The sequence below is a fragment of the Oncorhynchus keta genome, unplaced genomic scaffold, assembly GCF_023373465.1.
Source record: "Oncorhynchus keta strain PuntledgeMale-10-30-2019 unplaced genomic scaffold, Oket_V2 Un_contig_6394_pilon_pilon, whole genome shotgun sequence".
Taxonomy (NCBI): Eukaryota; Metazoa; Chordata; class Actinopteri; order Salmoniformes; family Salmonidae; genus Oncorhynchus; species Oncorhynchus keta.
Genome location: NW_026288838.1, coordinates 1 through 11785, shown reverse-complemented (window position 1 = coordinate 11785; position 11785 = coordinate 1). Strand labels below are relative to the sequence as shown.

Below are 11785 nucleotides of genomic sequence, written 5' to 3'. Positions count from 1 at the left end.
CGTGGCTTCAACGGTGAGAGAGGGATGGGGGGGGGAGGCCAAGCTACGACGTGGCTTCAACGGTGAGAGAGGGATGGGGGGGGGCCAAGCTACGACGTGGCTTCAACGGTGGGAGAGGGATGGGGGGAGGCCAAGCTACGACGTGGCTTCAACGGTGAGAGGGATGGGGGAGAGGCCAAGCTACGACGTGGCTTCAACGGTGAGAGAGGGATGGGGGGAGAGGCCAAGCCACGACGTGGCTTCAACGGTGAGAGAGGGATGGGGGGGGGAGGCCAAGCTACGACGTGGCTTCAACGGTGAGAGGGGGGATGGGGGAGAGGCCAAGCTACGACGTGGCTTCAACGGTGAGAGGGGATGGGGGAGGCCAAGCTACGACGTGGCTTCAACGGTGAGAGAGGGATGGGGGGAGGCCAAGCTACGACGTGGCTTCAACGGTGAGAGAGGGATGGGGGGCAAGCTACGACGTGGCTTCAACGGTGAGAGAGGGATGGGGGAGGCCAAGCTACGACGTGGCTTCAACGGTGAGAGGGATGGGGGGAGGCCAAGCTGGGCGACGTGGCTTCAACGGTGAGAGGGGGATGGGGGAGAGGGCCAAGCTACGACGTGGCTTCAACGGTGAGAGAGGGATGGGGGAGGCCAAGCTACGACGTGGCTTCAACGGTGAGAGAGGGATGGGGGAGGCCAAGCTACGACGTGGCTTCAACGGTGAGAGAGGATGGGGGGGGGGGGCAAGCTACGACGTGGCTCAACGGTGGGAGAGGGATGGGGGGGGGAGAGGCCAAGCTACGACGTGGCTTCGACGGTGAGAGAGGATGGGGGAAGAGGCCAAGCTACGACGTGGCTTCGACGGTGGGAGAGGGATGGGGGGGAAGAGGCCAAGCTACGACGTGGCTTCAACGGTGAGAGAGGGATGGGGGGGGGAGGCCAAGCTACGACGTGGCTTCAACGGTGAGAGAGAGATGGGGGAGAGGCCAAGCTACGACGTGGCTTCAACGGTGAGAGAGGATGGGGGGAGAGCCAAGCTACGGCGTGGCTTCAACGGTGAGAGAGGGATGGGGGAGGGGAGAGGCCAAGCTACGACGTGGCTTCAACGGTGAAGAGGATGGGGAGAGGCCAAGCTACGGCGTGGCTTCAACGGTGAGAGAGGATGGGGGGGGAGAGGCCAAGCTACCTACGACGTGGCTTCAACGGTGAGAGAGATGGGGGGGGAGAGGCCAAGCTACGACGTGGCTTCAACGGTGAGAGAGGGATGGGGGAGAGGCCAAGCTACGACGTGGCTTCAACGGTGAGAGAGGGATGGGGGGGGAGAGGCCAAGCTACGACGTGGCTTCAACGGTGAGAGAGGGGATGGGGGAGAGGCCAAGCTACGACGTGGCTTCAACGGTGAGAGAGGATGGGGGAGGCCAAGCTACGACGTGGCTTCAACGGTGAAGAGGATGGGGGAGGCCAAGCTACGACGTGGCTTCAACGGTGAGAGAGGATGGGGGAGAGGCCAAGCTGACGTGGCTTCAACGGTGAGAGAGGGATGGAGTGGGGAGAGACTAGAAGGGTTTTAAATAACTACTTAAACTACCTACCTGACTGATGGAGCGAGAGAGAAGGACGAGAAGGGAGGAGTGGTGTAAATAACACTACTTAAACTACCTACCTGACTGATAGAGCTTTATAAACAGTTGGTTTTCTAGAGAGAGACAGAGCTGCTTTATAAACAGTTGGTTTTCTAGAGAGACAGAGCTGCTTTATAAACAGTTGGTTTTCTAGAGAGACAGGGCTGCTTTATAAACAGTTGGTTTTCTAGAGAGACAGAGCTGCTTTATAAACAGTTGGTTTTCTAGAGAGACAGAGCTGCTTTATAAACAGTTGGTTTTCTAGAGAGACAGAGCTGCTTTATAAACAGTTGGTTTTCTAGAGAGAGACAGAGCTGCTTTATAAACAGTTGGTTTTCTAGAGAGAGACAGAGCTGCTTTATAAACAGTTGGTTTCTAGAGAGACAGAGCTGCTTTATAAACACTTGGTTTTCTAGAGCGAGACAGAGCTGCTTTATAAACAGTTGGTTTTCTAGAGACAGAGCTGCTTTATAAACAGTTGGTTTTCTAGAGAGACAGAGCTGCTTTATAAACAGTTGGTTTTCTAGAGAGACAGAGCTGCTTTATAAACAGTTGGTTTTCTAGAGAGACAGGGCTGCTTTATTAACAGTTGGTTTTCTAGAGAGAGACAGAGCTGCTTTATAAACAGTTGGTTTTCTAGAGAGAGCCAGAGCTGCTTTATAAACAGTTGGTTTTCTAGAGAGAGACAGAGCTGCTTTATAAACAGTAGGTTTTCTAGAGACAGCGCTGCTTTATTAACAGTTGGTTTTCTAGAGAGAGACAGAGCTGCTTTATAAACAGTTGGTTTTCTAGAGAGAGACAGGGCTGATGGGGGTGTGAAGGGCCTTGGGGAAGGGGAAGGTGTTATATGTTATAATGTGGGGTGTGAAGGGCCTTGGGGAAGGGGAAGGTGTTATATGTTATAATGTGGTGGGGTGTGATGGCCTTGGGGAAGGGGAAGGTGTGTGGCTTGTTTATAATGTGGTGGGGGTGTGAAGGGCCTTGGGGAAGGGAAGGTGTTATATGTTATAATGTGGGGTGTGAAGGGCCTTGGGGAAGGGGAAGGTGTGGCTTGTTATGTGGTGGGGTGTGAAGGGCCTTAGGGAAGGGGAAGGTGTTATATGTTATAATGTGGGGGTGTGAAGGGCCTTGGGGAAGGTGTGTGGCTTGTTATAATGTGGTGGGGGTGTGAAGGGCCTTGGGGAAGGTAGGTGTTATATGTTATAATGTGGTGGGGGTGTGAAGGGCCTTGGGGAAGGTGTGTGGCTTGTTATAATGTGGGGGTGTGAAGGGCCTTGGGGAAGGTGTGTGGCTTGTTATAATGTGGTGGGGGTGTGAAGGGCCTTGGGGAAGGTGTTATATGTTATAATGTGGGGGTGTGAAGGGCCTTGGGGAAGGGAAGGTGTTATTTGTTATAATGTGGTGGGGGTGTGAAGGCCTTGGGGAAGGTGTTATATGTTATAATGTGGGGGTGTGAAGGCCTTGGGGAAGGTGTTATATGTTATAATGTGGGGGTGTGAAAGGTGTTATATGTTATAATGTGGTGGGGGTGTGAAGGGCCTTGGGGAAGGGAAGGTGTTATATGTTATAATGTGGTGGGGTGTGAAGGGCCTTGGGAAGGTGTTATATGTTATAATGTGGTGGGGGTGTGAAGGGCCTTGGGGAAGGTGTGTGGCTTGTTATAATGTGGGGGTGTGAAAAGGTGTTATATGTTATAATGTGGTGGGGGTGTGAAGGGCCTTGGGGAAGGTGTTATATGTTATAATGTGGTGGGGGTGTGAAGGGCCTTGGGGAAGGGGAAGGTGTTATATGTTATAGTGTGGTGGGGGTGTGATGGCCTTGGAAGGGGTGTGGCTTGTTATAATGTGGTGGGGGTGTGAAGGGCCTTGGGGAAGGTGTTATATGTTATAATGTGGTGGGGGTGTGAAAGGCCTTGGGGAAGGGGTGTGGCTTGTTATAATGTGGTGGGGGTGTGAAGGGCCTTGGGGAAGGTGTTATATGTTATAATGTGGTGGGGGTGTGAAGGGCCTTGGGGAAGGGGAAGGTGTTATATGTTATAATGTGGGGGTGTGAAGGGCCTTGGGGAAGGTGTTATATGTTATGATGTGGTGGGGGTGTGAAGGGCCTTGGGGAAGGTGTTATATGTTATAATGTGGTGGGGGTGTGAAAGGCCTTAGGAAGGGGTGTGGCTTGTTATAATGTGGGGGTGTGAAAGGTGTTATATGTTATAATGTGGTGGGGTGTGAAGGGGCCTTGGGGAAGGGGAAGGTGTTATATGTTATAATGTGGTGGGGTGTGAAGGGCCTTGGGAAGGGTGGCTTGTTATAATGTGGGGGTGTGAAAAGGTGTTATATGTTATAATGTGGTGGGGTGTGAAAGGCCTTGGGGAAGGGGTGTGGCTTGTTATAATGTGGTGGGGTGTGAAGGGCCTTGGGAAGGGGAAGGTGTTATATGTTATAATGTGGTGGGGGTGTGAAAGGCCTTGGGGAAGGGGGTGGCTTGTTATAATGTGGTGGGGTGTGTGAAGGGCCTTGGGGAAGGGGAAGGTGTTATATGTTATAATGTGGTGGGGGTGTGAAAGGCCTTGGGGAAGGGGAAGGTGTTATATGTTATGATGTGGTGGGGTGTGAAAGGCCTTGGGGAAGGGTGTGGCTTGTTATAATGTGGGGGTGTGAAAGGTGTTATATGTTATAATGTGGTGGGGGTGTGAAGGGCCTTGGGAAGGTGTTATATGTTATAATGTGGTGGGGTGTGAAAGGCCTTGGGGAAGGGGTGTGGCTTGTTATAATGTGGGGTGTGAAAGGTGTTATATGTTATAATGTGGTGGGGGTGTGAAGGGCCTTGGGGAAGGTGTTATATGTTATAATGTGGTGGGGGGGTGTGAAAGGCCTTGGGGAAGATGTTATATGTTATAATGTGGTGGGGGTGTGAAAGGCCTTGGGGAAGGGGTGTGGGTTGTTATAATGTGGGGTGTGAAAGGTGTTATATGTTATAATGTGGTGGGGTGTGAAGGGCCTTGGGGAAGGTGTTATAATGTGGTGGGGGTGTGAAGGGCCTTGGGGAAGGTGTTATATGTTATAATGTGGTGGGGTGTGAAGGGCCTTGGGGAAGGTGTTATAATGTGGTGGGGGTGTGAAGGGCCTTGGGGAAGGTGTTATAATGTGGTGGGGTGTGAAAGGCCTTGGGGAAAGGTGTTATAATGTGGTGGGGTGTGAAGGGCCTTGGGAAGGTGTTATATGTTATAATGTGGTGGGGGTGTGAAGGGCCTTGGGGAAGGTGTTATAATGTGGTGGGGGTGTGAAAGGCCTTGGGGAAGGTGTTATAATGTGGTGGGGTGTGAAGGGCCTTGGGGACGGTGTGTGGCTGGGAGGGGGGGCAAATTAATCATAGTGGGCAGAGCCAAGCACGAGCTAGCGAGATCCTATTGGCTCTTTCTAGCATGTATTTGTGTTAGGAACGCCTACTCTGAAGTGCATGTGTGCAATAACTAAATTCAACCCTTAATTAACTCCTTTATAAACAACTATTTTACTTTAAAAACAACTTTAACAATGGATGAAGTCTACAAAACTTAGTCCACTCTGTTCATAACAGATTGTAATTTTGGGAACGGAGAACTGTAACGAGATCAAATGTTTAATCGATGAGATAATGAGCAGAACGTCGTCAAAATCCTCCCATCTCCACCTTCCCCCACCGCCGGCCACTGGGCTTCCTCTCATCACCATATTTGGTAGTGAGTGGAAACGCCAACCGGATGCCATTTTGTGTCTCCTCTCCACCCCAGTGATCCTGGCTAAGTATGGGATAGTATGGTTAACTGGCGTCCATTTTGTGTCTCCCCTCCACCCCAGTAATCCTGGCTAAGTATGGGATAGTATGGTTAACTGGTGTCCATTTTGTGTCTCCCCTCCACCCCAGTGATCCTGGCTAAGTATGGGATAGTATGGTTAACTGGTGTCCATTTTGTGTCTCCCCTCCACCACAGTGATCCTGGCTAAGTATGGGATAGTATGGTTAACTGGCGTCCATTTTGTGTCTCCCCTCCACCCCAGTGATCCTGGCTAAGTATGGGATAGTATGGTTAACTGGCGTCCATTTTGTGTCTCCCCTCCACCCCAGTGATCCTGGCTAAGTATGGGATAGTATGGTTAACTGGTGTCCATTTTGTGTCTCCCCTCCACCCCAGTAATCCTGGCTAAGTATGGGATAGTATGGTTAACTGGCGTCCATTTTGTGTCTCCCCTCCACCCCAGTAATCCTGGCTAAGTATGGGATAGTATGGTTAACTGGCGTCCATTTTGTGTCTCCCCTCCACCCCAGTAATCCTGGCTAAGTATGGGATAGTATGGTTAACTGGCGTCCATTTTGTGTCTCCCCTCCACCCCAGTGATCCTGGCTAAGTATGGGATAGTATGGTTAACTGGCGTCCATTTTGTGTCTCCCCTCCACCCCAGTGATCCTGGCTAAGTATGGGATAGTATGGTTAACTGGCGTCCATTTTGTGTCTCCCCTCCACCCCAGTGATCCTGGCTAAGTATGGGATAGTATGGTTAACTGGCGTCCATTTTGTGTCTCCCCTCCACCCCAGTGATCCTGGCTAAGTATGGGATAGTATGGTTAACTGGCGTCCATTTTGTGTCTCCCCTCCACCCCAGTGATCCTGGCTAAGTATGGGATGGATGGGAAGAAGGACACCAGACCTCTAGAATCTAACAACCTGAAGGACCATGACATCAGAGAAGGAGACATGTTTGATGACCCCAGACTGGATAAACTGTGGAATAAGGTGAGAGGGGGTGGGGGGAGGGAGGGAGGGACAGGGTGGGAGGAGGAGGGAGGGACGGGGTGGAGGGGGGGGACGAGAAGGAGGGGGGTGGAGGGGAGGGACGGGGGGGAGGGAGGAGCGAGAAGGGGGGCGAGAGGAGGGGGGAGGAGGGAGAGGGAGGTGGAGGGGTGGGGGCGAAAGGGGGGGGGTGGAGGGGGGGAGGGACAGGGTGGGGAAGAGGAGGGAGGGGTGGGGAGAGGAGGAGAGAGGGGGACAACCATCTGGGTGGGAGGGAGGGACGGTGGAGGAGGGAGGAGCGGTGGAGGAGGGAGGGGGGCGGTGGAGGAGGGAGGGACGCGGAAGGGAGGGAGGACGCGGAAAAGAGGGAGGGAGGCAGGTGGAGGAAGGAGGCGGGGGAGGAAGGGAGACGCGTTAGGGGAGGGACGCGGAGGAGGAGGGAGGGACGGAGAAGGGAGGAGGGAGCGCAGTGGAGGGGAGGGGGCACAGTGGAGGGGGAGGGCGCGTTGGGAGGACGCAGTGGAGAGGGGAGGACGAGGTGGAGGAAGGAGGAGGGAGGGACGAGTGGAGACGCGGTTGGGGAGGAGGAGGGGCGCAGTGGAGGAAGGGGCGGTTGGGGAGGAAGGGGGAGGGGCGGTGGGGAGGAGGAGGGGCCACGCAGTGGAGGGCGGTGGGGAGGGAGGAGGGCCTTGAGAGGGAAGGGGAGGCGCAGTGGAGGGAGGGGGACGCAGTGGGGAGAGGAGGGACGCGGAGGAGGCGCGCGTGGAGGAGAGGTGGACGCGGTGGAGGGCGCGGTGGGGAGAAGGAGGAGGGCACGCAGTGGAGGGAAGGAAGGGACGCAGTGGAGGGAGGAGGGAAAGGTGGAGGGGAAGGAGGGACGGAGGGAGGAGGGACGCAGTGGAGGGGAGGAGGGGACGCTGTGGGGGGAGGGGGCACTTGTTCTCTTCTCTTACCAGTCATTTCCTTTCAAATCAGTGATCAGAAATATGGTAATAACTCCCCCTAGGCCACGCCTCCACCAACCCAATGGTTTTAGATTAGTGGGAAGTCGTGAAGGAGTGAACACTTCAGGAGAAAGGTGATATGATTGGGACGCACAGCCAGTTTCAGTATAACGGTGTCCATTTTGGGGATGAGCGTGCTCAGTTTCTCTTCCTCAGTTTCTCTTCCTCTATGGATTTCACCCCAGTTTACATCCCAAGAAGACATTTTGGGGCGACTTGTCCTCAGTTTCTCTTCCTCTATGGATTTCACCCCAGTTTACAACCCAAGAAGCCATTTTGGGGCTACTTGTCCTCAGTTTCTCTTCCTCTATGGATTTCACCCCAGTCTACAACCCAAGAAGCCATTTTGGGGCTACTTGTCCTCAGTTTCTCTTCCTCTATGGATTTCACCCCAGTTTACAACCCAAGAAGCCATTTTGGGGCTTCCCTCCTTCTTATTCTTCCTACTAACAGTGTAATGGAAATGTGTCCCTACAGGCTAAGAGTTCTGGTAAGTTCTCAGAGGAGGAGATGCAGAGTCTGAAGAGGGAGTTTCAACACCACAAGGACAAGATCAGCGAGTACAACATCGTCATGGATACCGTCAGCCGCACGGAGGGTGAGAGGGCTTTTTACGCTCGTTCTCGTTCTTCTCTTTTGTCTGTCGTTCTGCCTCTCTCTACTCTCCTCTCTCTCCTCTCCTTTCCTCTCTCTCATTTCCTCTCCTCTCTCTCTTCTCGTCTCTCTCTCCTCTCTCTCTCTCTACTCTCCTCTCTCATTTCCTCTTCTCCTCTCTCTCCTCTCTCCTCTCTCTCTCTACTCTCCTCTCTCCTCTCCTCCTCTCTCTCACCCATCTCTCTCCATCCCCTCCTCCTCCCTCTCACCCATCTCTCTCCATCCCCTCCTCCTCCCTCTCACCCATCTCTCTCCATCCCCTCCTCCTCCCTCTCACCCATCTCTCTCCATCCCCTCCTCCTCCCTCTCACCCATCTCTCTCCATCCCTCTCACCCATCTCTCTCCCTCCCCTCCTCCTCTTCTCCATCCCCTCCTCCTCTCCATCCCCTCCCCTCCTCCTCCTCTCTTCTCCTCCCTCTCACCCATCTCTCTCCATCCCCTCCTCCTCTCTCTCTCCTCTTCTCCTCCCTCTCACCCATCTCTCTCCCTCCCCTCCTCCTCTCCATCCCCTCCTCCTCTCCCTCCCCTCCTCCTCTCCCTCCCCCCCTCCTCTCCCTCCCCTCCTCCTCTCCATCCCCTCCTCCTCCTCTCCATCCCCTCCTCCTCTCCCTCCCCTCCTCCTCTCTCCCTCCCCTCCTCCTCTCTCCCTCCCCTCCTCTCCCTCCCCTCCTCCTCTCCATCCCCTCCCCCTCTATAGAGATCCATAAGAATGTGATCTCTCCATTAGAAGGGGAAGTTAAAGAACATGTCCTGCATCAGAAACACACCGACCTGAAGGACAAGATGAGGTGTGTATTAACGCTGTGTGTGTGTTTTAATGGTTGTGTGTGTGTGTGTTTTAATGGTTGTGTGTGTGTATTAACGCTGTGTGTGTCTGTGTGTTTTAATGGTTGTGTGTGTGTGTGTTAATGGTTGTGTGTGTGTGTGTGTTTTAATGGTTGTGTGTGTTTTAATGGTTGTGTGTGTATTAACGCTGTGTGTGTGTGTGTTTTAATGGTTGTGTGTGTGTTTTAACGCTGTGTGTGTCTGTGTTTTAATGGTGTGTGTGTTTTAATGGTTGTGTGTGTGTGTGTGTTTTAATGGTTGTGTGTGTGTGTGTGTTTTAATGGTTGTGTGTGTGTGTGTGTCTGTGTGTTTTAATGGTTGTCTGTGTGTTTTAATGGTTGTGTGTGTGTTTTAATGGTTGTGTGTGTGTTTTAATGGTTGTGTGTGTGTGTGTGTGTGTGTGTTTTAATGGTTGTGTGTGTGTTTTAATGGTTGTGTGTGTGTTTTAATGGTTGTGTGTGTGTTTTAATGGTTGTGTGTGTGTTTTAATGGTTGTGTGTTTTAATGGTTGTGTGTGTGTTTTAATGGTTGTCTGTGTGTTTTAATGGTTGTCTGTGTGTTTTAATGGTTGTCTGTGTGTTTTAATGGTTGTCTGTGTTTTAATGGTTGTCTGTGTTTTAATGGTTGTCTGTGTTTTAATGGTTGTCTGTGTTTTAATGGTTGTGTGTGTTTTAATGGTTGTGTGTGTGTTTTAATGGTTGTCTGTGTTTTAATGGTTGTGTGTTTTAATGGTTGTCTGTGTGTTTTTTAATGGTTGTCTGTGTGTTTTAATGGTTGTCTGTGTGTTTTAATGGTTGTCTGTGTGTTTTAATGGTTGTGTGTGTGTTTTAATGGTTGTGTGTGTGTTTTAATGGTTGTCTGTGTTTTAATGGTTGTGTGTGTGTTTTAATGGTTGTCTGTGTTTTAATGGTTGTGTGTGTGTTTTAATGGTTGTCTGTGTTTTAATGGTTGTGTGTGTGTTTGTAGGGATCTGAACCAGGGCTTTGAACGCCTGAGGAAACTCAGCCACGAGGGCTTCAGCGAGGACAGTGGTGAGTGGTACACACACACACACACACAGAGTTGCGTGTGACTAGTTGTGATGTCCCCCTCCCTCCTCTCCAGAGTTTAAAGAGCCCAGGGTGATAGAGCTGTGGGAGATGGCACAGAGAGCCAACCTGACTGGGGATGAACTGGACTCGCTCAAGGTGTGTGTGTGTGTGTGTGTGTGTGTGTGTGTGTGTGTGTGTGTGTGTGTTTCTTTCCATATCTGTTTTAAAGTGATCACTTTTCACAGTCTGGATCATAATGTTCTGTCCGGTTTGGGTCTGTCTCTCCGTGTGTGTGTGAGATCAGGAGGAACTGAAGCACTTTGAGACCAAGGTAGAGAAGCACAGCCACTACCAGGTAACCAATCAATATCAATTATTAATCAATCAGTTTTTTTCCCTCGTCGATCTACACACAATACCCCATAATGACATCACAATACCCCATAATGACATTTACATAAGTATTCAGACCCTTTACTCTGTACTTTGTTGAAGCACCTTTGGCAGCGATCACAGCATCAAGTCTTCTTGGGTATGACGATGCAAGCTTGGCACACCTGTATTTGGGGAGTTTCTCCCATTCTTCTCTGCAGATCCTCTCAAGCTCTGTCAGGTTGGATGGGGAGCTTTGCTGCACAGCTATTTTCAGGTCTCTCCAGAGATGTTTGATCATGTTCAAGTCCGGGCTCTGACTGGGCCACTCAAGGACATTCATAGACTTGTCCCTAAGCCGCTCCTGCGTTATCTTAGCTGTGTGCTTAGGGTCGTTGTCCTGTTGGAAGGTGAACCTTCGCCCCAGTCTGAGGTCATGAGCGCTCTGGAGCGGGTTATCAAGGATCTCTCTGTACTTTACTCTGTTCATCTTTGCCTCGATCCTGATTAGTCTCCCAGTTCCCTGCCGCTGAAAAACATCCCCACCGTATGATGCTGCCACCTCCATGCGTCACCGTAGGAATGGTGCCACCTCCATACTTCACCGTAGGGATGGTGCCACCTCCATGCTTCACCGTAGGAATGGTGCCACCTCCATGCTTCACCGTAGGGATGGTGCCACCTCCATGCTTCACCGTAGGAATGGTGCCACCTCCATGCTTCACCGTAGGGATGGTGCCACCTCGATGCTTCATCGTAGGAATGGTGCCACCTCCATGCTTCACCGTAGGGATGGTGCCACCTCCATGCTTCACCGTAGGGATGGTGCCACCTCCATGCTTCACCGTAGGAATGGTGCCACCTCCATGCTTCACCGTAGGAATGGTGCCACCTCCATGCTTCACCGTAGGGATGGTGCCACCTCCATGCTTCACCGTAGGGATGGTGCCACCTCCATGCTTCACCGTAGGGATGGTGCCACCTCCATGCTTCACCGTAGGAATGGTGCCACCTCCATGCGTCACCGTAGGAATGGTGCCACCTCCATGCTTCACCGTAGGGATGGTGCCACCTCCATGCTTCACCGTAGGGATGGTGCCACCTCCATGCTTCACCGTAGGGATGGTGCCACCTCCATGCTTCACCGTAGGGATGGTGCCACCTCCATGCTTCACCGTAGGGATGGTGCCACCTCCATGCTTCACCGTAGGGATGGTGCCACCTCCATGCTTCACCGTAGGGATGGTGCCACCTCCATGCTTCACCGTAGGGATGGTGCCACCTCGATGCTTCACCGTAGGGATGGTGCCACCTCGATGCTTCACCGTAGGGATGGTGCCACCTCGATGCTTCATCGTAGGGATGGTGCCACCTCGATGCTTCATCGTAGGGATGGTGCCACCTCGATGCTTCATCGTAGGGATGGTGCCACCTCGATGCTTCATCGTAGGGATGGTGCCACCTCGATGCTTCATCGTAGGGATGGTGCCACCTCCATGCTTCACCGTAGGGATGGTGCCACCTCC

At 52.3% G+C, this 11785-nt stretch overlaps 1 protein-coding gene and 1 long non-coding RNA gene across 5 annotated transcripts; one reads left to right on the top strand and one right to left on the bottom strand.

Moving 5' to 3' along the window:
* The first annotated feature begins 1302 nt into the window (after positions 1–1302).
* Positions 1303–10395, top strand: LOC127925869 (alpha-2-macroglobulin receptor-associated protein-like). Its single transcript, XM_052511175.1, has 7 exons — positions 1303–1335; positions 6245–6375; positions 7854–7974; positions 8729–8819; positions 9823–9887; positions 9961–10043; positions 10192–10395. Exons 2-7 carry the CDS (start codon positions 6265–6267, stop codon positions 10378–10380), a joined length of 660 nt encoding a protein of 219 aa, XP_052367135.1. The 5' UTR covers positions 1303–1335; positions 6245–6264; the 3' UTR covers positions 10381–10395.
* A 666-nt stretch (positions 10396–11061) lies between these two features.
* On the bottom strand, positions 11062–11756 carry LOC127925870 (uncharacterized). Of its 4 annotated transcripts, none has more exons than XR_008122627.1 (3): positions 11692–11756; positions 11272–11301; positions 11062–11241 (listed from the first exon to the last, which is right to left on the bottom strand). It is a non-coding gene; the product is annotated as an uncharacterized LOC127925870 (long non-coding RNA). The 4 variants fall into 4 exon arrangements; XR_008122624.1 differs by having other exon boundaries at positions 11662–11709; XR_008122625.1 differs by lacking the exon at positions 11692–11756 and adding an exon at positions 11632–11679.
* Between the last annotated feature and the right edge of the window lie 29 nt (positions 11757–11785).